This window comes from Vicugna pacos, chromosome 6 (genome assembly GCF_048564905.1).
Source record: "Vicugna pacos chromosome 6, VicPac4, whole genome shotgun sequence".
Lineage (NCBI taxonomy): Eukaryota > Metazoa > Chordata > Mammalia > Artiodactyla > Camelidae > Vicugna > Vicugna pacos.
Genome location: NC_132992.1, coordinates 4,420,340 through 4,448,314, shown reverse-complemented (window position 1 = coordinate 4,448,314; position 27,975 = coordinate 4,420,340). Strand labels below are relative to the sequence as shown.

The 27,975-nt window shown below is 53.2% G+C and overlaps 3 protein-coding genes across 4 annotated transcripts; 2 read left to right on the top strand and 1 right to left on the bottom strand.

Moving 5' to 3' along the window:
- Positions 1–420: 420 nt before the first annotated feature.
- On the top strand, positions 421–4,850 carry SLC51B (SLC51 subunit beta). 2 transcript variants are annotated; one of them, XM_072962226.1, is made up of 4 exons: positions 421–790; positions 997–1,197; positions 2,150–2,240; positions 4,622–4,850. In XM_072962226.1, the coding sequence occupies exons 2-4, from the start codon at positions 1,101–1,103 to the stop codon at positions 4,824–4,826; spliced, it is 393 nt and encodes a 130-aa protein (XP_072818327.1). In that variant the 5' UTR covers positions 421–790; positions 997–1,100; the 3' UTR covers positions 4,827–4,850. The 2 variants fall into 2 exon arrangements, with proteins under 2 accessions (XP_072818327.1, XP_072818326.1); XM_072962225.1 differs by having other exon boundaries at positions 421–1,197.
- Positions 4,851–4,906: 56 nt separating this feature from the next.
- RASL12 (RAS like family 12) lies at positions 4,907–18,042 on the bottom strand. The gene is made up of 5 exons (XM_006209599.4): positions 17,809–18,042; positions 15,811–15,867; positions 10,373–10,446; positions 9,435–9,625; positions 4,907–6,859 (listed from the first exon to the last, which is right to left on the bottom strand). Exons 1-5 carry the CDS (start codon positions 17,909–17,911, stop codon positions 6,484–6,486), a joined length of 801 nt encoding a protein of 266 aa, XP_006209661.1. The 5' UTR covers positions 17,912–18,042; the 3' UTR covers positions 4,907–6,483.
- A 5,890-nt stretch (positions 18,043–23,932) lies between these two features.
- KBTBD13 (kelch repeat and BTB domain containing 13) lies at positions 23,933–27,428 on the top strand. Its single transcript, XM_072962163.1, has one exon. The coding sequence runs from the start codon at positions 23,933–23,935 to the stop codon at positions 25,316–25,318; it is 1,386 nt and encodes a 461-aa protein (XP_072818264.1). The 3' UTR covers positions 25,319–27,428.
- Positions 27,429–27,975: the final 547 nt, after the last annotated feature.

Below are 27,975 nucleotides of genomic sequence, written 5' to 3'. Positions count from 1 at the left end.
ATTTGCCTCTTCTCTCTTTTTTTGGATCAATCTCATCAGAGATACGCAATTAAGTGTCAAACTTACACCCAATTTGAAAGACTTAGTACAAAGAAAATTATCTCAATCATTGTTATATTGATGGTTATACTGACTACACACTGAAATAATATTTTTGATATATTGGATTTTAAAATGTCAAAATTAATTTTGCTTTTTTCTAAATGTGGCTACTAGAAAAATTTCCATTAAGTATTATTGGTATAGGTAGTAGAGAAATATGCCAAAATCTGTGACTGTTTTGAGACTGAGACACAAATAGCTTACTTAACCTGCTTATTTTGTAGCTAAGGCAACAGGCTCAAAGTAAGGCAGGGATTTATCCAGGGAGCATGGGTTCAGTTTCTTCCTTTGCAAACAACAGGAAACAAATCTGGTAACCACCGCCGAACAGAGGGCAGCACTGACCAATCAGGCTTGTGGATGAGTTTGGTGGCGGCGAGAAGGGAGCTCTCAGCGCTCAGCAGCAGAAGCCCCTGACTACCTCTCCCCAGCATTTCCCGGATTCTCAGCTCTGGGCCCCGGCCGGCCGTGTCAACCTCCAGGAGAGAGCCTGTGACAGGCCCAGCCTTCGTCACGTGGGGAGGCAGGCGCCTGTGAATGGGCAGCACGGGAAAATCTATGCTAAGGAACCCGGGTGCAGGAGTGCTGTAGGGCTGAGGAAGCTAGACCAGGACGCTGGGCGACAACAGGACATGTCCCCAGCAAGGGCCCCAAAGCCTGTCAGGGGCTCAGTCCTCCTCCCTCCTGGGTCAGTGCTCCTCCCCAGATGTGAAGAGTTTTAATAACGATTTGAGTGACTCCCACTTCTTCAGTCTCTGTTTCTCCAGCTCCCACCTGCTCTGGAAATTCCTGCTGTTTCCGTCAACTTTGGACCCGAGGAGAGCTGCGTTTGGGCAGGGAGGGGAGGATAAACTGGGGTGGCATACCTCGTCACCCTCTCTGTTTTGTTTCCAGGGGTCTTCAGGGCTTTGTAAAGGGCCAGGACCTAGGAGGCCAGGAGGGCAGCTGGCAGCAAAAGTCTTGGTTGTCAGAGACATACCCCAACCAGGAGCAGGGGCATGAACTACAGTGAGGAGGTTACCGGGGCCCCACTTGTCACCGAGGTGTCTCAGGAGCTGCTGGAAGAAATGCTTTGGTTTTTTCGGGTAGAAGATGGTAAGTGGTGGGCGGATTGGTGGATGGTGGGATGTGCTCTCGGCACAAAGAGAGGAATCTGGCTGAAGCCCCCTGTCATGGTCCCCTCCTCTGCGGCAGGCCACACGTTTCCTCCAAGGCAGGGACTGAGGCTGAGGGGGCTGACTACCCAGAGGGGTCTGGCTGAACAGCACCCTCCTTTTCTCAGGGCTGGTCACTCATGTTACTCATCCACCCAGTCGTTCACCAATATTTACTAAGTTCCTTCTGTGCACCAGGCACTGTTCTCCGCATTGGGGTTACAGAAGTGAGTAAAACAAAAATCTCTGCCCTCATGGAGCATTCATTCTAGGGAAAGAGAGAGAAGATAAACAAATGACTAAAATGCACGGCGTGCTGGGGATGAGCAAGAAGAAAAATTAAGGAAAGAAAGGGAATAGGAAATGTGCAGCAACGGGATGTAATGTGGCCAAGGAAGGCCTCACTGAGAAGGATGTCTGAACAAACTTGTAGGAGCTGAAGGAATTAGCCATGCAGATTATGTGGGGGAAGAACATTTCTGGTAGAGGGAACAGCAAATGCAAAAGCTCTGAAGCTGGGTCCTTCCTTCCTCCCTTCTTCCATCCCTCCCTCCCTCCTTCCTTGGTACTGCACTTGGCCAGCCCCTAGCAAAACTCTGAAGGTTGTGACATTTATCTTCATCCATATGCCTCCTTTCTCCACTATTATTATCCAGCTGCAGTGCTGTCTCCCCAGGTAGATGAGAACTTCAGAGCAGAGATCTTATCCCCCCCCTCCCCTACACTGGACCAGAAGTTTCTGCGCCTGGCAAAGGGCTCATTTCAGCTTAGTTAGTCTCTCTACCACACCTGGCCCACGGCAGGGGAAAGTTGATGCTGTGAGCCAGTCTGTTAGTGGGCCTGAGGGGCACCCAGCCTCTCCTCAAGGCTCTGTCCTGTGTGTCCCTCCCCAGCAACTCCTTGGAATAGCTCCATGTTTGCCCTGGTGGCCGTGGTGGTCGTGATAAGCATGGTCCTCTTGGGAAGGAGCATCCAGGCAAACAGGTGAGGAGCCGGTCTGGGGGTGGTCTCTGGAGGGTGGGGGCCCTGCCTTCCCAAAGGAAATCTAGAGAGGGGTCATCTACGGGCCTTGGCTGTCCACCCTTTGGGACAGCAAAATGCAGCTTTCAGGGTCCTTTGAGAACCCAAAGCTGTTGAAAAACTCACAACTATCCCCGATGACCACTCCCCGACTCTGGCCAGCAAGCAGGCAGGGCAGGGGCTGGTGCGTCCCAGAAGTCAGGACCTCTGGCTCTGGGGTCACAAAGGCCTGGGTTCAGATTCCAGTTCTTTCACTCACTAGCTGGGCAAGAAACCCAGTACCTCCAAGCCAGCTTCTCCTTCCACAAAAGGTGATAATAATGAATTCCCTCCTGCTAGGATTGTGAGGCGTGCTCAGTGGGGGCTTTGCAGAGTTAGGGGCGTTGTTACAGGGGAAAGCCTTGCCCTGCTCCAAGGCCAGATGCAAGATCAGTCAGGGCTCCTTGGGGTAATTTTGACATCTTTATGACAACAATACTCCTTAACCCTGGATGCACAACAAAATCACCTGAGGAGGAATATTAAATACACAGAATACCGTGCGTGCCTCACCTTGGAGACTCAGACACAAAGGGTCTGGGGTGGGACTACTGGCATTTTGTTAAACTCTCTAGATGGTTCTAGGGTTAACTTTTGAGAGTTCCTTGAGGGCGGGGTCCACATTTGACTCAACTTTGTTTTCCCCAATCAACTAGCACAGTGTCTGGTTCTAGAAGGTATTCAATAAATGCTTAGTTCACTCCTTCCCATCATTCATTCATTCATTCATTCAATAACTACTATATCCCCACCAGTCATTACAGCAGTTAACTTTCACACAGTAACCATGAGACTCCCACCCTGAGATCCATATCACGTTTTAGAATTTTAAAGGCACCATCACATTCTCCCATTTGATCAAGATAGCCCTGTAAAGTGGGGCAGACACAGGTTACTTATTCCCACTGTACAGAATAAGGTCACTAAGGATCCATGGAAGGGTTGGCCTAACCTTCATGCTCTTCCTTCTATGCTATATTTTATATGGTCCATGAATCCTCATCACAGTTCAGCTATAAAGTCAAAAAGAAATCACCAAGTGCCCATTTGTCATTCATCCCACAGAATGAGCTGAGCACCTGCTCGGGACCAAGCTCCATGCCAAGAGTGGGCGCCACAGGCCTGGACAAGATAAATTCAGCCCCAGCCTGATGGATTTGGTGGGGAGATGACTGTAATTTAGAGTGACAGAAATGTGATTGTGGGATATACAGAGTGTTGTGGGGGCAGAGGTGGGATCTGGGGTCTGTGGGGCAAAAAAAAAGGCGGGGGGCTGAGGAAGCCTTCCAGACCAGGGGACACCAAGCTGGAGACAGAGGAGGAGGAGGGCCCGAGGGGCTGTGGCGTGGAGTGTGAGGAGAGCAGGGGAAGACGGAGGACAGGAGGCAGCAGGGCCCAGCGTGCCGGCCCTGGGGGCCGTCCTAAGGCATTCAGGTTCTAGTTCGTGGGCTTTGAGGAACCAGAGGAGAGCTCTGCGCAGGGACATGAAAGGGTTGTGTTTTAGCAAGATTGGTCTGGATGCAGGCTATAGAAGGACCCTGAGGGAGTACAGCCTCTAAGAAGGTGACCTTGCCTCTCTCACCCTGTCAGGAAGCATGCCCTCATTGTCACCTCAGAGACAAGGTGGGTGTCCTCGGGAGCAGTAGACACTGAGCTAATCCCACCATGGCCCAAGCAGATTGTCTGGGTGGTCCACTCTCACCGCAGCGGGGTCCTTCCACTGTGGCCAGGAAGTCTAGGGGTGGGTACCTTAAGTAAAACCACCTCAGAGGGAGGACAATTAGGAGAGTTATTGGGAGGAAGACTGGATCTTGAATGCCAGGTTAAGGAAGTGGGCAATGGGGAGCCACTGAAGGTGCTTGAGCTGGGGAGTGATGTGTGCACACGGGGACTTTAGAATCATGACTGGTGCGTGTAGGCTGGGAGAAGCAAGCATCTAGAGGCAGGAAGATTAGTTAGGAATTTCTTGTGGTAGTTTGTCTGGGGATGGGGTGTGGAGTAACAAGGACCTGCATTAAGTAGGATGAGAAAATGTGGTTTGGTGAAAAGAACACAGGACTCAGAGTCAGGAGCTTAAACGCACATCCCAGGCATGTGCTTCTTTGGCCTCTTTGAGTCATACTACCTCACCTGTAAGGGGAGCAATAGTAGTTGAGCTCACAGGTGAAAATGAGGATGTGGTGAGAACCGCGTGCTGGGCTTCCCCCTTACACTCGCGAACCCACTTCGGAGACCCAGTCCTGCCCCAACCACTCGGTACCCGAGCTCGGGGAACTCACATTCAACAATGTTTTCTCTCCTCCCAGAAATCAAAAGAAGCTGCCACAGGAAAAACAAACTCCAGAAGCCCTATACTTAGCCGAGGATGGAACCAAAGAAGACAGCAACCTGACCACCCTAAGAGAGACTTTGCTCTCAGAAAAGCAAAATTTGGCCCAGGTGGAAATGGAGTTAAAAAACAGTGATGCGCCTCTGGCCTTTCCTCCAGACCCACGAGAATCTGAGAGCTAGTGAGGGTGCAGGGCAGGGTCCCTGAGTTGTTAGCAGACGGAGTGACCTGCAATCAAACTAAAATTCTGTTATGAAAAAAATGAACCAAAATAACCCCCTTTTTATTAAAATGCTTCTGGATGTGGGCAGTTGGAATTGCATAGTTTGTTCACATGGTGGTGGTCCACACATAAGCGGCTGGGAGCAAAAGCATGAAATTCAGAGCCGGCCTGTGGGTCAGGAAGCCTGGCCAGGACTCCTCGAGTGGTCTCGAGGGGTTCACAGCCTCCCTCTGACCTCGGCTTCTCCATCTATAGAATGCGGCTGAAGCCTGGGCTGGAGCTGTTGGTTTTCTATCCAAGCTCCTGGAAGGGCTCATGGGGAAATGGGCAGGATTCTGGGCTCAGAACGCCCTTCCCCTCCTCCCCCCACCCAGCCCTCTCCTTTACCTGCTTATCTGCTGAGGGTCCATGAAAGACCTCCTTTGGACCAGGGGTCCTGTGGTAAACAGAGCTAGAGAATTATGAAACTCTCTGCCTCTAAGACCCTTCTCCCGCAAACCGTGGGATCCCAGAGGAGTGGGAGTGTCCTGATCCCGTGTCTGAACCACAGTGTTGTGGCTTATAGCTGTGGTGGCAACCCCAGATAATTTATGCAAAAATTTGCTCTATGAACCCCAAATGCTTTAGGTTCTATCTTACAAAAGTAGACTCTGGACATGCAGACCCATTGCTAAAGGTCCCACTGGACCAGAGTACAAACAGTACACTGTGTTTCTCCCTCTGAGTGCCCATGGGATGTCTGATACAGCTGTGGGCTCCCTGGAGTCCTGGGTGAATGTCACTGCAGAGAATAACTTTGTTCTGCAGTTTTGCTCATTAAACTTGAGAAGGCTGGTCCCCAGGGTCTGTGGACAGAGCCCATGATTTAAGGTGGGAAAATACGGGGGCCCTGCCTCCTGCTAAAAACACGCTGGAGGCTCCCTACACTGGCCTACCCACAGCTCCCACCTTCTACCCTCACTGAGAGGCAAAGTACTGGAAACAGCCCTTCCTGGGACACCTCTGCTTCTCCCAGGCTGTCCCGTAGGATTATTTCAACTAGGTTTTACTTGGATCAACTACAGGCCTTGTTGCTGGGGCCTCTGTGAGATCAGAAGACAGTGACAAGGCCAGACTCTGGCCCTCCAAAAACTGCAGCCGCCCTGCCCTTCCAGTCCACCAGGAGGTGCTGGGACCTCGAGACTGTCCCTCCTGCAGGATGTTCTCAGGGCTCCTGGAGCTGTCCACACAGAGCTGTCCACTAGGGGCCACATCTGGCCTGGTTGCAGCTGGAGCAGGAAGAGGTGACGGCGCCATGACGACACTGCAGTTTCCTTCCATTTCAGGCTGACCCCAGGTCCCTGGGTTGTCACGGTGGCTGTTTCCCATCAGGGTGAGGGATGCAGTGGTTACTATGGAAACCAAGGCCTGGAGGGAATAGGAGCAGCATTCCTGCCTGTCCCTATTGCCTGTAGAGTGAACTGGGTGACAGGGACACTGCCTGGTGCTGGAGGAGGGGTCAGCTGTCCACCAGGGGGCGAGGGCTGCTGATCCATCAGAAGGAAAGCTGGTGGTGAGAAGCCAGCCCTGCCCTGGGGACTGCCCAGTGCCGAGCCTGGGATCCTGAGCAGGGGCCCTCAGAAGATCTTGAAGCCCTTCAGCAGGGTCAGCGTGGGTGCCTTGCGCTTGCTCTGGGCCCGGGATGACTTGACAGTGACCAGCTTGGCCTGGGCCACAGTGGGCATCTCCTTCAGGCTGGCGGTAGACAGTGTGCTGAAGGTGCAGCTGGCCAGCCCGTGCCGGGCTGTGAGCGGGGCCTGGTGATGCAGGGCCCTCTCCTCAGAGATGAAGAGGGGTCGGGCCAGGGAGTTCTTCTCCAGCTCCCGCCGTGCCTCCCGTACTGCCTCGTGGAAGACACGCTGCACATGCTCGAAGTCCAGGCAGGCGGAGACCTCGAAAAACAGGCACCCGAACCTGCCCGCCAAGGCTGCGCCCTCTGCCTGGGTGACCTGCCTGGCGGGGAAGCAGGGCGAGGCGGGGTCAGGAGCATGCATCCAAGTCAGGCAAGCCTGGGCCTACATCCCACTCCCCACTTACTAGCTCTGTGAGCTGGAGCCATCTTCATCTCTCTGAGGCTCAGTTTTCTCATCAGTAAAATGGGATAATGACAGCTGCCACTCAGGGTTGTTAAGAAGGTTAGGAAAGACAATTTGTGTCAAGTGCCTAGCATAGTCCCTGCTCAGTAAGTGGTGGCTGATGTCACCAAAGGTAGAATTTCACAACGAGGCTGAGGGGAAGGGAGAAACTGGCCCAAAGTCCCTGGCTAGACCCTGCCTCTGGCCAGAGAAGATGGCCATTCACAGCCCCGTGTCTCCTATACTCCAACATGGGTCCCTCGGTCAGGAAATGAGCCACGCTCCGCTCTAGACTGTGGGATCAGCTCTGGAGAAAGGCAGCAGTTTTGTCAGAGGATATGAGACCAGTGTCTACAGGGGCCTGTAGGCCGAGGTGACTCAGGACTCTGCGGTCGGCAGAGCAATCAGGGCTCGTTGTGAGTTCTGTCTGCCTGCTCAGGGGAGGGGCAGGAGGGAGCAGGGGTGACAACATGAGAGAGGGAGCCGCACCTTTCCCCAGCTCCGTCCCGTACCGCCTCCAGTGATGGTGGGATGGAGTAATTGTAAGTGGAAAGGTCCTGAAAGCCATGGGACTCAGGGTGAGCAGTAAAACACGACTGGCCCTTGGGTAGGTCAGATGTCCAGAGGAGGCAAGAGACGGGGGGGTCACTGAGGTCTGGAGGCCACGGTTGCAGTGGCTCAGTCCCACTGCTGAGTGGCTCCACTGGAGGACAATGGCACAGCCGGTGACATGAAAGGGACACAGGGGGAGTACTGGTGGGAAAAGGTTTCTGAGCCAAGGTTAATTTGGCAGGAGCAAAGGCTGGGAGTGGGCCAGCTGTCCAGGGGAGTATCAGAGACAGAGAGTGACTGGGACAAAAAAGGGCAGAGCATCTAAGCCAGTTCCTACTCAGGGCTGGTGCCCTGACTGTCAGCTCCTGAGAAACTCCTTTCCGAAGAATACTTTGTCACTGTGGGGTGTGAATAATGAGCTTTCAGAAATGAGGTCCCCATATGTGCATGCATGAGTGTGAACAGGCAACACAGGCAGGTAACAGTATCCCTTTTCTTATTCTGTTGCAGCCTAGTGAAAATTCTATCAGGTTTGGGAACCTCTACTCTAACCCACATTTTACCCTTTAGCTACAAGACAGCCATGGGAGACACTGACCAACGCTCGCTAAAAGTTAGATTCACTGTGTGCCCAGCAAACCCTGATCTACTAACCTCGGGACTTGATCAAGGAAGGAAATGGCGATAAACTGTCACGACTTGCTCTTAGGAAATTGATGCTACTTTGCTCTTTGCTCCCAAACCATTTTCAGACAATCCCTTTGGCAAATACTGGAACCAAAACAGTGGCCTAGTTTTTTCCTCATATTTAAAACTGGTTTATTCACAATCCAGTCTTCCGATCCCTCTTGTAGCTTCTAGGGTCTCTGTGAAACCTCACAGACTGCCTTTTGGCTTTAAGATCACACTTGCCTCATTCCCTGAGATGGAATTTGTCTTGGTCTGAGGGCCTGCCCGCCTTGAAGGCCCCTACCATGAGCCCCCTTTTCCCAATGCCCATCCGACCTGTCCTATACCAAAGGTCCCCTTCTTGCTAACATAAGTCAGTGAGCCTCTGGGGCCTGGGGAAGCAAGAGTGACCCGCCTTGAGCAGGGAGGGATGGGAGGAAGGCTGGTGCAAGGTGGCCTACCTCGTAGGTGGACTGGCCACCTACGTCAGTGTTAAGACGACCAGTGGGATCACTCATCAGGTGGAGGCATCACAGTCCCAAACACCTCAGGGGCCAGCAGACAACTTGAATGTGTGGGGAGGGTGGAGGTAAGCCATGGGGAGTGCGAGGTCTGTGGTCAGCTGGAGAGCGCATACCCTGCCTCAAAGCATTCCAATTCCAGGTCTTTTAAGAACCCTGTGCCGGCCAAGCAAAATACGGCTGCAGTATTCAGTGGTCACCTGCCCTCTGGCCCAGTCTGTGACCTCTGATTCAAGTCCAACCCTTTGTAAGAGAACACAGCCAGCTGTGGGAGTGAGCCTGGGACCTCACTTGGATGAGGAAAGAGCTGCTTGGAACAGAGCAGACACCTGACCCAAGCAGCCAATGACAGCCTCTCTCCCTGGAACTGGAATTGGGCACTGAATGACCAGCCAGCTGTGGGGAGTGGAAATGGAAGGCCATACAGTCTCAAGCGAGAAGGGGTGGGGCTGAGAGATCTCAGAGCCTAAGGAGGGTGGAAGGAGTGACCTCTCTTTTGACTTTGGGGTCCAGCCTCTGTGCAGCCCAGATGCCTTTCCCTTCCTGTCCTTGGCTACCTGGAAAACTTGCTCCCTGTTCCCTTACATCACATCCCCTTTCCCCTACATTCGAGGGGATTACTCTTCTTAGCAGCCAGACAATCCCTGAAAACACCGGCCTTTACGAGCGAGGAAGGCGAGCCCCAGACGTGGGACGGAGCACCACGCTCACCTGTACTGGGCCATGTCCAGCTTGTTGCCCAGCAGCAGAGCAGGGTAGCCGCGCTGCGTCTCCTTCGCGTGCAGGGCGAGCAGCTCCAAGTAGCTGCTGCTGCCCTCGAAGCTCTGGCGGCTGTCGACGCTGTACACCACCAGGAAGGCGTGGGCCCAGTTCAGGTAGCGCTCGCAGTTCCTGGGCGTGTCCTGGGGCAAAGGAGGGCAGCCTCAGTCAGGGGCAGAGGAGGTCGGGGGAAAGGCCTTCACCTGAGCAGTCTCATCTCACCTCCCTGCTCCCCGGGTCTTTGTATATTGTTCCCCGGCAGGGCCCTTTTCAAAGGGGCACTTGAGTGTGGATTTGGCCTGGCGTGAAAGGAGACATTGTCTCTGAGCCTCACTCCCACCACCCAGCCAGAGACTTGGAGACCTTGGCCTCTGGGGCACAGAGCCAAGACTCTGGCATGGCCCCCACAGAGACCTGGCTGCGCCTGAGCACCACTGGTTTGGGGTCAGCTTCATGGAGCCCCTTTGGATTCCAAGAATAACTGGCATCCAGCCTTGGCTGGGAGTGGTGAGAACACAGGGAGATACATGCCCCGGCGGGGGCACTTGGGCCGGGGGAGCCTCTGTGTAAACACGTGTTTGTGCACCTGTCTCCATGTGTATGCAGGCATCGAGCTCCAGAGCACAACACGCAGAGCTGACGCCAGCAATCATCAGGTCTCCCCAGGCACCCCCAGGCCTTGTCCTATCCCTTCTCATTTGGCAAATGAACAGATTCAGGCCCAGAAAGGTCAGTGCCTCAATCAGGGTCACATTGCAAACTGGAGCTTAAAAGGTTTGCAAATTGCCATCTGAGACCCTCTCACCACTGCCACCACCACTCTGGGAGCAGGATTTCTCAAGAGGCTAAACTGACTCTCAGCTCTTCATGGGTAATGGGGGAAATGTTACCAGGTCCGCAGTGTCCATGACCCTCAGGTGGATAGGCTGGTGGTCCACGGTCTCCTCTGAGCTGTAGGTGTCCTCTGCAACACACAATCAGCATGGTTGGTGGAAAGGCAGGCCGACTGCTGGTGGGCTGGGTCTGAGTCCCTGCTTCCCTCTGTGCTGGACCCCTGTGCACCCCTGGGGGACTTGCTCTGGGGTTGGCTGAGCCGGGACCACTGGAAAGGCCTTGGCTCTCCCCCACATGGAGGACATGGGCAGAACCTCCCACCAAGGAGATGCTACTCCACTTGTCAGGGCTCAGGACGTCAGAGGTGACTCACAGAACACGCCGCAGGGGACGGAACTGTGTTCTGGGTCCACCCACCAGGCCTGCAGGATGGATGGAGTGTGTGGATCACGGGCCCAGTGAGCAGAAGAGATACTGATGGCCCCTCCCTCCTGAACCCCAAGCTTCTCCACCCTCTTCTCCTCCAACCACTACCTGGCCCACCAGAAGCCCCCAGGGACAATCAGGACAACCCTCCTGCCCCCAGTGGGAGAAGGGACAGGAAAGAAGCAGCATACAACACTAAGGGAGAGGGGTCAGACCCTGTTCAGACATCTCAAGAAAGTTTCTACAAATAATTACCTTGTCAAAATAAGAGCAAAAGGATGGGGAGGGTATAGCTCAAGTGGTAGAGTGCATGCTTAGCATGCACAAGGTCCTGGGTTCAATCCTTAGTATCTCCTCCAAATAGAAATAAATAAACCTAATTACCTTCCCACCATCAAACAAACAAAAAAGCAAAACGTGTGCTTTAAAAAAAAAAAATAAGAGCAGAGGAATCTGGTGTAGTGGGAAGTTTTAGGTTGGAGATGTGGAATCAAACCAACTTCAGCTACTTTTTAGCTGTGTGACTTGGCCAAGTCATTTTAGCATTTTGAGGCTGTTTCTTCATTTTAAAATGAGGATAATATGATAACACTGGCTAACAGTTTACAAGTTTTTATTCCGTGCCAGGCACTGTGCTAAATGCTTGTCCCGGCACCATGTCACAGGGCTGCGTGAGGACAGGATGGGCCCCTAGGTGTGAGGCCTGGTCCTCCACAAATGCCTGGTAAAGGACAGTGGGGACATAGTGCTCCAAAGTTTTCAGAGCAGGTTCACGTTCCTGGGTGATTTAAAAAAATTTTTTTGAGATAATTTTAGACTCATGTAGAAATTGCAAAATAGTACAGAGAGTTCCCGTGTATCCTTCCTTCTGCTCCCCTCAGTGTTAGCTCCTTACGTAACCGTAGCACGATGATCAAATCCAGGAAACTGACATTGGTACCATACTATGAACTAAATCACTGACCTTATTTGGATTCCATAAGTTTTTACCTTTTTTTTTTTTTTCCTCAAACTTCTCATGACTTCAAACCTGAGAAAGCATAAAGCGGCCAGGCCTGCAAAGAGGACCTCACTGTCACAGGCAATCATTCTCCCTACCCCAACTTTCCCCTCTGCCACTAGCCCACCTGTGTGAATGCACTTGGCCCTCACCTTTCCCTGGGGTGGGGGTGGGGGGTCCCTGGGCCCCACGTGACCCCAAAGAAGAACGGCCTGGGCAGAATGGGGGCCCTCTCTGCCCTGCTGGTGCTGTGAGAGGAGTATCCCCCAACCCTAGCAGAATTCACAAACACCTCTCTCTGAAGGGCCACTGGCAGCCAAGCCAGTCCTGGACCCACGCCAGGTCCACTAGCAGCCAGCAGGAATCACAGACAGCTCCCGTCTCCAGCCTGCTTTGGGGACTGGGATAAATAGCCGCTCTTATTCAAAGACAAAAAAAAAAAAAAAACCTAATGGAAAATATGCCCTAAATGTTTAACTATATTTGGTGCAAGAAGAGCTGGCTGCCCCTGGATGCCTACATCTTGTTCAGATATTTCTTTATCTTCCTGCCAAAGTTGTCTGGTGCACGCCTTTGAGGTACGCCACAGCTCCTGTACCCACACAGGCACCGTGCTGTGATCAGCCCAAGGGAAAATATTAGCCCAGCCTTGGTCTCCTGCAGTCCCCTATAGCACAACAGCCTTTTGAGGCTGCTGTTAGCTCCGCTGTACAGAGATGACAAGGAGGTGAGGACCAGAGACAGAGAGAACTTGTCCTGGGCCACACAGCACCCTATCAGATGGAACATGAACTCAGGGCTAGATTCTAGGCTGGGCTGTCTCTACGTTGGGATCCCCTCAGAGATCATGAGATTCTCTTACTCAGCTCCCTCCCCTTTGTAAGTGAGGTGTCTTGGTGGGGAGGGCTCCTTTCCAAGTCATAGTAATGGCCTGTCTCCCCATCACAAAGTCCCTGCCCTCGGGGCATTCTGGAGTCCTTTAATAAATGTGGGCTTCATCACTCCTAGTTCCAAATAACATTCTGAGAACTTTAATGCCAAGAGAAGATCCTTTCCCCAAAGTATTTTTCTCTTATTTGCAGTAATAATTTTTAAAATGTCACCAAAGGAGCTCTGGTCGGAGTGTGTGTAGGATGATGCCTCAGAAATGGCGTCCTTATCCTGGCGGGACAAGAGAGATGAGAACCTGTCATTCTGCCCTGGGCAAGCCATGTGAGGTGTCTCCAGCCCCTCTGTGAGAGGAGCGGGTTCTCCTGGAGACCCCCACCCCTCCTGGGGCGCTCTGCACAGGCAAAGCCCTTTCACAGGCACTGAATCTCTCAGTTCCTACCAGCTCTAACAGTCCCAACCCATAACACAACTCATACAGAGACAGAGCACAGTCTATCAGTCCCATCTTCCAGATGGGGAAACTGAGGCTCAGAGAGCCCAGTGTCACGCAGACGTGTAACTCCAGGCTCTCTACAGCATAAGGCTACCCTTAGTGGAGGGCAACTGGGGTGGCGTCTCATCTTCCTTTGCACTCGAGTTTCTCCATGATCTTAGGCAAGTCACTGAGCCCTCTCTGGCCTCAGTTTCTTTATCTGTAAAATAGCAATAATAGGAGCGCTTCTGCAAAGGGAAATCCTAAAACCAAAATGCAATCCCATATTTAAGAGCATCAACGTTGTGCCTAGCACTGCACTCTGAGCTAGAAATGAGAAGGAACCACACAGGTTTCCACCCTCAAGAGGCTCCCTTTGAGCTCTAGCTCTTGGGAGACATTTGAAGAGGGGAGAGGGTTGTTTCCCATCTCCTGATGGCTAACTCTTCCTTGGATGCTCACTCACTTCTCCACAGAAGGAAAGGCTCTGTCCAAGAGTCCTGCTGTTACTGAAACCAGCCATGGGATAGTGGCTGGAATTAGACAGTGGGCAGGACCCCCGAGGCGCAGCACTGGCCTCCCAGAATGGCTGAGAGGGGAGCGTCTGGTCATCGCTCCAGCTCAGAAGCTCTCAGGAAGGGGTGAGAGCCCAAAGGCTGAGGTGACTAACTGCTGCAGGGCTGCCACCACCCTGCCAGACAGTCTGACTGCGCATTCCCTACCAGCTCAGAACTCCAAAATTGCTCAATCAGGAGGCTCAAACCAGCACTGTAATGGGCTCCAGTGGTGGGACCCTGCACGAAGGGTATGGATTGTGGGACATGAAGAAGAGAGACTGGAGGAGGATTGCCAAATAAAATATAGGATGACACATTAAATTTGAATTGCAGATAAACAGCTAATGATTTTTAGTATACGTGTGCCTCATGCAATCTTTGAAGTAGGCAGAACCTGTCTTGTGAAGCAGCAGCCTGGGGAATGTCCACGTTCCCTTCCCTGACATCCCTGCTGTGGGCCTTTCCTTCCACCCCTCCACCCCTCCCCGTCTTCGATGTCCCTACTCTATCTGATTTCATGTTCTGGCCTCTGTCAACACTTCCCCCGGGGCCAGCACACGATCGCATCCTGTGTCCCACTCCCATGGGCACTGACCTCTGCTAATCAAATGGGCTCCCCTAAGACCTGCTGGGTGACCTTGGCCCAGAAAGGTCCTTGGGCCTACTTCCTCCACTGTAGCTGAGGGGTGATGTCAAAACACAGACGGTCAAGTTAAGCTTTGAGGAACAAACCCCTTAGGGACTGCCAGTGAGTTGCCTGCCCTGCACTCCTGACTTAGCCAGGGGACCCCCGCTGCTTTTGCTGTTTGACACCCTGGGTCATGTGTAAGATCTCTTTGGAAGAAGGGATTCTGCTACTTAAGGAGCAAATTCTAAAAACCATGGGGCTAAATGGTCCTAATGTCCCTTCCTGCTCCAACACTGGGATTCAATATTCCAGCCCCTCTACTGGGGCTGATGGGCACCAGTGGGCTAAGGCGCTCTTGCCTCCAGGTGTCACGGGGGCATTCCAACAGAGGCCTGCTGCAGTAGTGATGCACTGCAGAGGTTTCAATCTGTAGGACCCCTGAGGGTCCTCCCGGAGCCCTGGGTTTCCTCAGAGGGCCCTTGGGGGTGGGGGAGTCCCACCAACGCTCTGTTCAAGTCTTATGAATGGAGAAAATAACCTAAGACTAAAATCCCCATTTTCAGAAAGCAAAGAGCATCCAGAAACCCGAGTTTTCTCAGTGGAAGGCTGGCAAGAAACAGATGTTATAAATGTGAGCTTTAAGTTACGTTTATATTAATAAAATTCTGCTCTGATTTATTTCAGATACTGGGGTTCCATGTAGGAGGGTACTGAGGAAAATGTCCTGCTGCTAAAAATAGTTTTAAGAAATTGATCTGATTAACCTGGGGGAATCTCAGCCACCACAGATGGGAAGCCATGTGAGGAGGAAGAAAAAAGGAGTGAATATATACTGAACGTCTCCTGGGGGGCGAGTACTAGGCTAGAACTTTCACATGTGTTATTTCTTTAATCTTCACAGTAACTCCCTGAGATAGGTATTTTTAGTCCCATTTTACAGATGAGGAAGCAGAAGCTCAGAAAGGTTAGGTGACTCCTTCAAAGAGGCACAGCCCATAAGTGGCTGAGCCAGGATTCAAACTCAGCTCTGACTGACACCAGAGCATCCTTTTTTTTCCCAATATACCATGATATAGCTACAAAACAAGACTAGTTTTCTTGTGTGGTTATAAAACTGGTTTAGAAGCCACTATCACTAGGGAATTTCCCAAATGTCTTCCAGCTTTTCTGGAAAAGTACATTGAGTGACTACATTAAAGAATAACACTTAATGGATGTGGTTGTTCTGTGATGTTTGATTTTTTTTTTTTTAGTCTCATCATAACTCATATTTTAGCACACACTGGCTTTTCTAGGTTCTCTTAATTGGGCCAACTTCCCGGTTGTCTGGGGTGCACTGTGGAAGGGTATATTTCTGGAACTTTCTGCCCCATGGGCTGAGTCATCCTGCTGGCTCCTCCCCTCTGCCCTGAGATGTGCGGTCCTCGTCAGGCCTGGTCCCATCGCAGCGGCATAGGTGTGTGTGCTGGGAAGACCCAAGTGGGGCACAGCAGGAGGAGCGAGGAGGAGTGGGTCCTTACCCAAGTTGGGGTCATATTCGCTGATAAACCTCCTGGTCAGAAACTTCACGGTCAGGGCTGCAAGAAGCAGAAAGACGTCAGCTCAGCCTCCCCATCGTATCTGGCTGCGGGCCCCGGAGGCTGCCCCTCTCATTTTCGGGAGGACTTATCTAGCCTCTGTGACCCCTGGCTGACACCAGCTTCTGCTCTCTGGCGGAATGTGGCTGGGGAGCTGAGAATTTGATTTGAGAGGCTTAGAGGAAGCCAGAAATATGGGGAACCATGTCCTTCCCAGTTGAATCCTGGGATTTTGTTGGGGGAAAGGGAGGCAAGAAAAGAAATGAGAGGTAAGCCTATGGGGTGTTTGTGAAGACCCAAACTAAGGGGTCTGGACTCATGCAACCAGTTACTTTAGGGTCAGCCTGGTGAGACTCAAATTGGAGAGAGACATCCCCTATCCTGGACAAGACACAAAGACTCTGAACTGTGGGGGCATTTATTCCCATTTTGGCTACAAAACAAAGAGAGAGTAAGAGCTGAATTGATCAGTGGGTAATCTCTGGGAGGGGTGTGAACCCCTGAGTCCCAGGTAAACATCCTCTAGTCCTCCGTCCTCAAGTCTTGGCTTTAAGGCCTCTGCACTCATCATGGGAGTCTCACAGAATAAAACTCTAAAATGAAGTCTTCTCCAGGTGGAATGCATTAACAGGACTCTGATTTTGTTCAGAATTTAGCCATAGAAAGCCAAGCGCCAGCCCACTATTATATTGAACTCTTAAAAAGTAATGCAATATTTTAAAGAAAATCCTTAAAATTCTTTCCCAGGATTCATAACAGTGTCAGTCTGTAAACTAATGCCCAGGGAATACATATTTTAAAATTTAAATTCTTTCATTCATGTAGTCACTGGCTAAACTGTACCAGTGACAGAGCTACAGATAATAATCTAATTTTCAAAGGGAAAAGGGCAAATCTTTTCTGTAGGAAAGCATGATTCAGAGTCCTCTCTCTGAGCCAGGGAGCTGGCTTCAAAAGTGGAGACTTGGCCCCCTGTAAGTCTCAAAGAACACTCTGGTGAAGGAAATCCATAGTTAACTGAGTGATGGCCATTCACTAATGGCTGTAACTGGAAAACAGCCAGTGGAGGTGCCCCCTCTGTCCTCCCACCTTCAGCTGCCTGGGACTGTGAGTGTCGGGGAGAATGCAGAACCCTTTTTCTGGGTCTCTGCCTATGGTGACACCCCTACCCCAACCCTCTGGGCTCCAGCTGGCTGAGAGATGCCAAGAATGGTGAAGGCAGAGTTCAGTGTTGACAGAAATGGTCTCAGTGGAAGTCCAAGATCTTGGTTCATCAAGGACAAGTCCCAGGCACCTGGGACCACAGTCCAGTGTGTTTCCAGAAAGTCAAGACAGGGGTTGGCTTGAAACAAATACATTTGATAAGAATTTGCACTCTGTTCCAGAATCCAAGGGAACTGGGACGAGGAGTTGGTAGTGGCCTCTCCCTGGGAAATCCCAAAAGCCAGTGACTTTTACCACCTCCCTTCATGGGCCACAGGATCCTTCACTTCGGCCTAAATCAAGGAGCAGCAAGCAACTAAGCTGAGAGGGGCCCGGGGCTGGGGATCAGTGCCTAACAGGTCCCTTTTGTGCCAGTCACCAGGGCTGACGACTGGCCTGGGAAGAGGAGATGGAGAGTGGTAAACGGCAAGGGGGAGACTAGCGGAAGACAGACCGGGGGCCACAGACGCAGAGGCCACAGACCCACTGGGGAGACACAGAGGGAAAGACAGACAAGGAATAGAAGACAGCTGAGAGATGGAGGAGCTCAGAACAAAGCAGAGAGAGAGAGCCAAGCACAGAGAAACTGAGGCAAAGAAAATCATGGTGCCTCACCCAACCCACCTGGGCGCAGACAGCTCCCGAAGCCAGTGGAAGAGCCTGCCCGCGAGCCCGTAGCGCCCGGTTCCTCCCGCCAGTCCCCGTCTCTCCCATCCCTGCCGCCCGCACCCCACTCACCGGACTTGCCCGCCCCGCGGCGTCCCAGGATGGCCAAGTTGACCTCGAGGGGCGCGCTCTGCGGCCCGCCGCCCGCACGGGGTTTCCCGAACACTGAGGACATGGCGACGCCGCGGTGAGGCACACGGGTCCTCGGTCGAAGGGCCCGGAGCAGCGTGCCGGGCTCCCTGGCGTCCGCGTCCCGGGCCCCGCGCCGAGCGCCGAGCGCCGAGCGGGCAGCGTTCCCGCGGCCCGGCCCGGCTGGGCGGGGAGGAGGGGCCGCCGGAGGCCGGTGGGCGGGGCCGCCCCGAGCGCCGCCGAACTCCTTGTAAGGGCCGCGGAGCCCCCCGCGGGGCGCGCTCAGCCCGCTCCCGGCGCGCAGAGGGGAGCCGCGGCCCGCCGCGTACCCCACGGCCACGGGGGGCCTCGAGGGCCGGGGTGCCGTCACCGTCTGGGGCGCCCCCAGACCCCGCGGGAAGGGACAAGGACTGGAGAGAGGGAGGCCAGGAGTAGGGGGGATAGAGGGGATGTTTCCAGCCTTGTATGAAATCTCCAGTCTTTCCCCATCAGCAAGAAGATACACCCCTCCCTTTGTTCCCCCCAGCTGGCACCACCTCCTCCGGGAAGCCTGCCGGGTTCAACTCTCAGCCTTGCCCATTCTGTAGATCACAAGCCAGCTCAGCCTTAGCACACAACTCCCCAGAACACATTACCCTACCCTTCGGTGTGGGGACTCTCAGGCATCACTGCAGAACCTAGAAAGAACTCTAGTTTCTGGGAAGGGAAGGGAGAGACCTCTTTACTAAGATTTCATGGCCAATCTGGGTCCAGCTTCAAGAAACCTAACCCATCCTAGATTGCTGTTTCCTCCCTGATGGAAGCTAATGAGTCACATGTGTTTGTGCCTTGTATATAAATGGAGTATTTTATTTGTTCTAAAACCTAGCACTCCCTCTTGCCTATGATTCTGGGATTGGTGGATGAGCCTGGTGGGGTCACCTGTCATTTCACCTGAAACGCAGGCTAAATCTGGTCAGGCAGGAGGCAGGGCAAAGGGCTGACACAGGGAATCTGGACATGTAGGATCTAGTGCCAGCTGTTTCATTGGGTGACCTCGGGCATGTCACCTCACTTCTTTGGGCTTTGGTGTGCCCATCTATAATGCTGAAGGAAGGGGAAAATAAATCCAAAATTCCATATGTGATTCAGGCGTAAAAGTGTGACAAAATCAGCCCTGGTTTAGAGCTCTGAGTACTTTCTAGAACCATGTAGGACCTCTCTTTTGGAATACACTCTAGGCTAGAGTGGGGAAAGATACGGGAGTCTCAGAGACTTCTCACTGCAGCCCTTCTCCTTCCAACCCCAATCCCCTACCTAATATCCCCAGTTAATCTACCCACCCACATGCAAAAGAAACCAGGAAAACCCAGGTCAGCAGGCAGAGGGTCTGGAGTCAGAGCCTGATGGTAATATCTTCTCCTCAGCCAAGAGGGAAAATCATTTTCCAGGGCAGGATATGAACACTGACTCAGCCTAATTGTGTTTCTGGGAGATCGTGGTAAACCAGCTGTGTTATTAAGACTCTAAGGTGTTGGGAGGATTTGTTTAGATTATACCCACAGGCCAGAATTGCTCACAGAGCTAATGGCAAAGGGTTTTCCTTTGAGCTGTATTAGGAGAAAAAGTGGGAGCCAAGTGCCAGCCATATCTCCCAGTCCTGGGAGGACACACTGGTTCTGGATGGGGTCTGTGAGGAAACCCAGTCTCACTGGAGCACTGCTGGAGAGAGGGCAAGCTGTGGATCCCCACAGGCCCGACCAGGAGTAAACCTGGGCTCTGCTACTTCCCCACTTGTGGGATGCTGGGGGAGTTACTTTCCTTATTTTTAAAACTCAGACCAGCCAGTAGATGGGAGCTGCAACGAGGTGGATTCTTGCTCAGTGTGAGTGTGAACTCTATCTGAGCTGTCCATAGTTAGAAGAGACTGTCTTTGGGGGAAGTGAGACCCCTGACACTGAAGGCAACAAAGGGGGTGACCACTTCAAGGAGGTGGTGTAAGGAAACACCATAATGATTTGCAAGATGCAAGATGGGATGAGATGACCCTTAACTCCCTTCTAGTTCAGAGATTATCTGAACTGGTTGCTAGCTGTTTACTCGTGCCCTCAGCTGTGACTGCTAAATGCCCAAAGTCTGCCCCTCCTATGAGGCTTGGGAGGAAAACAGGGCCCACCTCACGACTGCAACCCCTCCCATTCCCCATCCTCAGCCTTCTCATCTGTGGGCTGCTTGTCCAGCACCCAGAACCACCTGCTGTGGACCAGAAAGGCCCTTGGAATCAGTCACTTACTGTTAGACCCTGGAATAAGCTATGTCCATCTGAGCCTAAGTTCCTCATCTTTAAAATAGGGATGATATTAAAGATTCAAAGAGACAATATGAAAATGTTCTACCCAGAGCGTGGCCTGTAGCGCAAAATAGCAAATGATAGTTCCCTCCACTCCCCTGGACACGAACAGCTCACGTTTCTCACCCACCTACCAAGAAGCCACCACTGTTTAATGACCAAAAGTTTGAGCAGGTTCGGTCAACAGAGGTTATTCTGCTAGGGCCAGGAGTCCAACCCTCCTAAACACCACCTCCCCATCTCTGTGGTTTTATAAGGGGCCCTGAAGCACTTGAAATGCAGAGGGTGTGGCGCCTCGCCCAGCAGGGGGCTTGCAGCGGGTACTCAATAGATGTCTCTACAGTGAGTGAGTGGGGCATACACAGGTCTAGGGCTGGGGAGGATTTCTGGATGCTAGGTCCTACCCTTGCCAACCACCCCCTCCCAGAAGCCATTCCACATACAACTAACATTTTTGGACCCCTCTGTGATGTCTCTGAATTCCCTGGAGGCACAATATGACTTCTGTGATTTTTCAATGATAAATTCAGATGTCAAAACTGACCAGAACCTTAGAAGTCAGATCCAAGCTCCTCTTAACAGATGAAGAACTGAGGCCTGGACAGGTTGGGTAGCTTTGCAAGTCAGTGGTAGCACCAGCATCAGAGCCCAGCAGGAACCCTGACTCCCAGTCCAGTGCTCTTCTTCAAGTCCAGGCAAGCTCCTTCCTGCACCGTGTGTGCAGAAACACCATTATGGGAGGCAAAGGCCAGGGATCACCGTCAGACAGAAGGGCCAGGAGGTCACAGTTGGAAGGAACTTCAGTCCCCTATGGTTCAGCCCCTCCTTCACAGTGGAGGATCAGAAAAGGAATTGCCCAGGGTCAAGTAGCCAGGCCCAGCCCTCTACCAGACTGCAAGCTCTCCCGGGTCAGGGGTTGTATCTCCTCCCTCAGACTGGTTGACTCCACCAGTTAGGTTAGGTTAGGGCCCAGGAGTCTACTTAACAGTCCCTTTAGTGTGTCAGTCACTACAGAGAGATGAACAAGGCTGAGTGTGTGCTCTAGTAAGGCTCAGAGTCTGACACAGAGTCCCTTTCCTTGCCCCACCCCCAGCCTTGCAAAGTGGAGAGGGAGGTTGGTGTGGGGTCGGGCAGGGCCTGGGAACTCCGTGGGCTGCCCACAGCCATGACAGTTCCTTGTCCTCTCCAAGTCCCAGAGGGACATTCATTGTCCTGGTGGAGGAAACTCTCACCAGCTGCAGAAAACACCCCACTGGGGCCTTGGGAGCGGGGCCAAAGTGCTGATCCTCGGTCTAGCCTTAGAATCATGACCCCCCTACCTTGGGTTACCTCCCCCCCCCTTTCCCGACTGCCAAGGGTGGGAGTTGGGTGTGTGCACTAGCGCCCCAACCCACTGAAGCCAGGCTGGACTTATGAAAAATTGGGACTGGGAGCAAACTTCAGCCACAAGGCGTTTGCTCTCCTTCCCACTCCTGCTCTCAGGAGAGGTCCAGGCAGTGGTTTTGTTTGTCTACCCGTTACGAGGGGCCTGGAACAGGTCATGTGGGAGGAAACTGTGGCCCCTAGGATGTCAGCTGCTTCCCCACCCTGCCCCTTAGCTTGAGCCTGACAGGAGGCAGCTGTTTCTCTTCCGAAAGACAAGGCTAGTGCAGGTGAGGAGGGGCAGCTGGGCTGGGGCCTGGGGTCAGCCGGCAGGGTTCAGTCCATCCCACATTTCATTCATAACCAAGGAAAAGTCCATCCCATTTCTAGGCCTCCCTTTCCTCATCTGTGAAATGAGAATAGTCAGACACCCTCTCCCTAGCCCTGAGGCCACCAGCAAGGACAGAATCAGGACTGGGCACTGCAGAGCCCACCTTTCTCCAAGAGGAGAACTGTCATGTTTTCAGACAACGTTTAGCCTCCGGGAAGGAGAAAAACTGGCCGAGGGCCTGGGATAGTATCCATGGGGACTCCTGCCCACCCCCTCTATCTCCTCCTCCTCTTCCTGTCTGATCTCGAGGGCAGAGCATCCTGGATATTTCTGGCTGCCGCCTTCAGGCCTCTGGCTTCCCAGGCTCACACAAGTGGTCCCTACATCCCAGCCCTGCTTTGATGGGGGTAAACTGGGTGGGAGTTCCCTGGCAAGAGAGGCACACTTGTGTTGAGTCTACAGATTCATACGTGAGAATCTGCATGCGTGTGTCCTGGGGGGGAGGCACTGAGCCACTCTATCTTCCTGAAGAAGGCCTGCAGCTGAACATCCCCTGAATGGCAGACATCACCCTATACAGGGCTGGGCCTCAGTTAACCCACCTGTAGAACAAGGTAGCAGAAGAAGATAATCACTAAGCTCCCTTCCAGCTGACATTTTGGAACCCAGAGACTTAGCTGGTCACCTAGGAAAATTCTGTGCAAGGTGGGCAGCAGGAGGCCTGGGGCTGCCTGCTTCCAGCTACACAACCCTGGGCAATTCTCTGATCCTCCACTGTAAATGGAAGGGGTTGAACCATAGGAGACTGAAGTTTCTTCCAACTATGACCCAGTCTTGGCACAAAGTGACTGTCCAGCATTTGTAGCACAGGGAGGAAGGAGAGCACAATGGTTAGGGACACAGGCTCTGCAGTCAGACTGGCTGCACTCCAGTTCTAGCTGGGCTGCTCTGTGGCCATGTCACCTTGGGCATGTGGGTAAACCTCTTGGTGCCTCAGTCTTCATATCTATGAAATTAATCATATCTGACTCACGTGTGCTGTAAGCAATAAATGGTAATACCTATCAATTGAAGGAAAATAACGGTACTCATGGGACTGTTGCAAGGATTATAGGAGTTAAAATTGTTCACAAAAATCCCCGACAGTGCAGTTTTAGTGTTAACTATTATTTCAAAAATCCCCTTCTCCTTCCCACCCACAGACACAGAATCCCCTCCGCAGCCCCACTTTCCTTTTCCCGGAGTCTGAGCTATGCAGCAATGGACGAGCGGGGAGTAGCAAGTGGGGAACAGACACCAGCTTCTCACTCCCATCCCGAGTCAGGGAATACATCCACATTCAGGGACTTACCTGGAAGTTCACCTGCTACCCACCTATTTTTTACAAAGAAGGAAATCAAGGCTCAAAAAGAGGTTGGACTAGGTCAGAGTCAGGAGCAGAGGCCCAGGCAAAAAGGGAACCTGTTCTGGACTCCAGGCTGACCCACTTCATTTGCTCTACCTCTGCCTTTCCCTCTGCCTGAGTACACCTGCCCCACGAACCGTTGGGGCGGACTAAATATTAATCCTGTCCTTACTCTTTCCCAGGTTAATGACTTTGCATAAGTCATGTAAATTCTCTGAGCCTCATTCCGAACACTTTACAGATATTGTCCAAGTACCGTGAAATAGGTGTTATTGGCCCCGTTCAAGAAAGGGTCAGAGTTAGGGTGCCTGCACAAGGGCTTACAGCGGCTTTAGTGCAGGTTAAATGCGATAGCTTTGCAAGCTGCCCTCACAATGCCCTGCATGCACTAGCTGCCCTGTATATGGTCACTATTATTGCTATTTCTCATACGGAAGTGAGTGACCCGGCATGTCTCCGGATGCCCTCCAGGCCAGCAGCCATCCAGCCTGCTGGCCACCACATCACATGAGCCGTACTATCTTTAGCCAGGGAGATATTTATATCCCCTGGGAAAGATTTTGCAGCTACGGGGGAGCCCCAGAGTGGGTGGCCGCCGCCTCCAGGCCCCCGGAGGCGGCCTCTGCCTCTCGGGCCCGCCATGCCGCGGGGCCCGGAGGCCTCGGAGGCCTCGGTGCAGGTGTGGGTGGGCAGCCAGCTCTTCCAGGCCGACCGGGCCCTGCTGGTGGAGCATTGCGGCTTCTTCCGGGGACTCTTCCGCTCCGGCATGCGGGAGGCGCGCGCGGCCGAGGTGCGCCTGGGCGTGCTGAGCCCGGACGGCTTCTGCACCGCGTTGCGGGTGCTGCGGGGCGAGCGGCCGGCGCTGGAGGCCGCCGACGAGCTGCTGCAGGCCGTGGAGTGCGCCGCCTTCCTGCAGGCGCCGGCGCTGGCGCGCTTCCTGGAGCACAGCCTCACGTCGGACAACTGCGCGCTGCTGTGCGACGCCGCCGCCGCCTTCGGCCTGCACGACGTGTTCCGCAGCGCCGCGCTCTTCATCCGCGACGGCGCGCGCGAGCTGGCGGCCGAGCTGGCGCTGCCCGAGGCCCGCGCCTACGTGGCGGCGCTGCGGCCCAGCAGCTACGTGGCCGTGAGCACGCACGCGCCGGCGCCCGGCTTCCTGGAGGACGCGTCGCGCACCATGTGCTACCTGGACGAGGAGGAGGACGCCTGGCGCACGCTGGCCGCGCTGCCCCTGGAGGCCAGCACGCTGCTGGCCGGCGTGGCCACGCTGGGCAACAAGCTGTACATCGTGGGGGGCGTTCGGGGCCCCAACAAGGAGGTGGTGGAGCTGGGCTTCTGCTACGACCCCGACGGCGGCTCGTGGCGCGAGTTCCCCAGCCCGCACCAGCCGCGCTACGACACGGCGCTGGTGGGCTTCGATGGCCACCTCTACGCCATCGGCGGCGAGTTCCAGAGGATGCCCATGAGCTCGGTGGAGCGCTACGACCCAGCTGCGGGCTGCTGGAGCTTCGTGGCCGACCTGCCGCAGCCGGCTGCGGGCGTGCCCTGCGCCCAGGCCCGTGGCCGCCTCTTCGTGTGTCTGTGGCGGCCGGCGGACACCACGGCCGTGGTGGAGTACACGGTTCAGGCCGACGCGTGGCGGCCCGTGGCCGAGCTGCGGCGGCCGCAGAGCTACGGCCACTGCATGGTGGCCCACCGCGACAGCCTCTACGTGGTGCGCAACGGGCCTAAGGACGACTTCCTGCACTGCGCCATCGACTGCCTCAACCTGGCCACAGGCCAGTGGACAGCGCTGCCCGGCCAGTTCGTCAACAGCAAGGGCGCGCTCTTCACGGCCGTGGTGCGCGGTGACACCGTGTATACGGTCAACCGCGTGTTCACGCTGCTCTATGCCATCGAGGACGGCACCTGGCGGCTGCTCAGGGAGCGGGCAGGCTTCCCACGGCCCGGCTCCTTGCAGACCTTTCTCCTGAGGCTGCCTCCTGGTTCCCGGGGTCCTGTGGCATCGACGACGCCAGAACTGTGACCCCTGGGCTGGGCTTTAGGATGGGATGCCCAGAGCCTTCCTTGAGCCACGGCTGAGTCTATGAGGCTGGCCTCGAGCTGCTGGGGACTTCTCTCCCCCACCCCCGCCTCCCTTTGAGACATTTGCGTCTTGTGCCTTCCGGTGGTGTGAACATATCCAAGAATCTCAGGGAGCAACGACTCTGAGGTCTCAGCCCTAAAATACTTGGGCTCTTTTGAAAGCTGGTGGGTCACAATGTCAGTGGAAGGGGTTGGGGAGTAAGATTTCAAGAATCCAGGCTTTTATGTGAATGGGCCAGTAATTGAGCGCTGTCTGGGAGTAGGTTAAGTGATGTTAATCAAACTGCCAATCAGTAAGTAGGCAAGAATTAGGCACCTCCTGTGTGCCCAGCACAGTGGTGGGCCTAATATGGCTGTAGTTACCAGACAGGGATCCACAAAGCTTAGCATCTAGCCCAGGACGACAAAAGGTTTACACACATATGTCCTCATTCACAGAGGCCTCCAGGCAACAAGCAAAAAACCCCCAAACGCCCACAATATAATGAAACAAAATGCTAAAGAAATCAGGGCAAAGGGAAAATAGAGAGGAAAAATCTAACTCCAGGAAGGAGAATAATATACAAAGTGTACGAAGAAGATAGGCAACGTAATTAGTTGCTGAAAAGACAGATTCAAAGAGGAGAGATGGGGAAAGTTGGAGCAGATGGGGAGAGTCTCTGTGAGCCCTGTCTTTAAGGCAGAGCAGCTGTAGATGGAGGCATTTTGGGACGGGGGCAGGGTGGACTGGCTTGTAGAGACAAAAACTGAGCTGAATCTGGAACAAGACCCGTGAGGAAGAAAGGGTTTCCCACGCCTCCTTATGGGATGTGGGCCCGCAGAGGGGAACCCAGTTGGAAATCCATTGTCCACTGCCTTTTTTGCCATCACCCTAGGGTGAGTGAACTGTTAACTTCCATGACTTCAGGTCACTCAAGGTATGAGCCTAATCCTGGCCAGGTCTAACTGTCTCATTTTCCTCGGTTGTATCCCCTCCTCTACGTTCTACAGGTGAATTCTCACCTCCTAGCCTCTGCTCCTGCCACTCCCTGGACCTGGAATGCCGTTCCTCTTCCTCTCTCTTTGTGGACTCTTCTGCCTACCTCCTCTGCGCAGGGTTGGCTGTTCCCGACCTTGGCTGCCTGCTTTGCTTGGTGGACCCCTGGCTGACGTCATTCTTCTTGTGTGTGTGCACGTGCACACAGCCATGCACGTATGCAGATAGCAGTCGTGCTGTCAGCTGAGCTGGGGCACTTTCTCACCTACTGAATAAAATGATGAGGTCCTGAAAGACCCCAGGAGATAGAGACCACTAGTTAGGGACCTGGTGCTGACTTCTGGTGTTAGATGAGGACTCTTAGCTTTAGATTACCCCCACCCTGGTTTCTAGTCACATGCCCAGCTCAGTCCTCCAGCTTTTCCATGTTCCTGGGCAGACTTCTCTGAGTGGTCCTATGGTCTCCATCCTCCGGGACCTGAAGCCCATGGGAAATCCTGGCCTCATCACAAGTGGAGAATGCAGCATCAGCCTGGCACCTCCTGGGCATGGAGCCTAGTGTCTGGGCTGCCCCTCATTGCCTTTTCCCCTGACCTATGTCCCAAGCCCTGGCAAATGCTGCCCACAGAAGCCTGGGGCCTTCTAGGCCTGGAGTAACCTAATCTTAGGAGTCATAATAATAAATCTTAACTTCTGCATCCTGTGAACAATGTGACAAGTAGTTTCACATCGGTCTTCCCACTCCAGCCCTACCTCAGTCCTGGGAGTTGGGTACCTCCTCCCAGCTAATGACATACGTGAGGTTCAGAGGCCGGGTGCAATGCCAAAGCGTGGCAGAGCCTCTCACTTTTTTGTTCTGTCAAAGTGTAATTTCATTCACATGTCAAAAGATGTATTTAACTTGTTAATAAGGGAACCAAAAGAATGGTAAAGCTGGTTCAAAGGAGCGTCTGAGAGACAAGAGGTGTTTGTATATTTTGTTGGAAAAGATATACTGAAATAAGTTTGCTAAGGTAAAGATGAAGCTGCTTGATGTCTTACAGGGCAATAAAACCATAACTTTTGTGGCTCTCTACTGGACTAAAGTCCTTTTCATCTTCACGTACATGCACATACATCCTTGTACGTGCAGCTACAAGTTAGCATGTGACTTCACAAAATCAGGACCCTAATCAATAGTAAGTTGTAGAACAAAGGTACAGTCCCCTAGAAAAATAACTCTTAGCTCTTCAACCCTGCCCCAGAATGACACTGAAAGGACAGACAGTCCTCCTTTTGTCTATTTCCAAGTTACGGAAAACTTTTCTCAACAGCGTAGAGCACTCTTCTCCATGCTCACGCCTCCTGACCAGTGCTGATCACACTTGCAATCTCGAGATCCATCAGCTCACCTCTCTCTCAACCCACAGAGCTTTCTTTGTCGGCTTTTGCAGCTGGCTGCGTGGACCAGCCCAGACTGGCCTGCTGGCTCCTGGGGTTCAGTCGTTCCTCGGTCCAGAGCAGCCCTTTCTGAGATGCCTTTTGTGTGTGATAATAACACAGTGCTCACAGAGCGCTTTCCCACAGTTGACTTGTTTAAGCTTTGTAAGAATTTTTAGTGGTAAGCAGCTCAGCAACATCCC

What these genes read in the sequence shown, in the direction of transcription:
- SLC51B (XM_072962226.1), top strand. Translation starts at nt 1,101, where the DNA reads ATGAACTACAGTGAGGAGGTTACCGGGGCCCCACTTGTCACCGAGGTG. An exon ending in GTTTTTTCGGGTAGAAGATG is followed by an intron (nt 1,198 to 2,149) that starts GTAAGTGGTGGG and finishes GTCCCTCCCCAG; the next exon opens with CAACTCCTTGGAATAGCTCC. An exon ending in AGGAGCATCCAGGCAAACAG is followed by an intron (nt 2,241 to 4,621) that starts GTGAGGAGCCGG and finishes CTCTCCTCCCAG; the next exon opens with AAATCAAAAGAAGCTGCCAC.
- RASL12 (XM_006209599.4), bottom strand. Translation starts at nt 17,911, where the DNA reads ATGTCCTCAGTGTTCGGGAAACCCCGTGCGGGCGGCGGGCCGCAGAGC. An exon ending in CGAATATGACCCCAACTTGG is followed by an intron (nt 10,447 to 15,810) that starts GTAAGGACCCAC and finishes TGTGTGTTGCAG; the next exon opens with AGGACACCTACAGCTCAGAG. An exon ending in CTGGACATGGCCCAGTACAG is followed by an intron (nt 6,860 to 9,434) that starts GTGAGCGTGGTG and finishes CTTCCCCGCCAG; the next exon opens with GCAGGTCACCCAGGCAGAGG.
- KBTBD13 (XM_072962163.1), top strand. Translation starts at nt 23,933, where the DNA reads ATGCCGCGGGGCCCGGAGGCCTCGGAGGCCTCGGTGCAGGTGTGGGTG.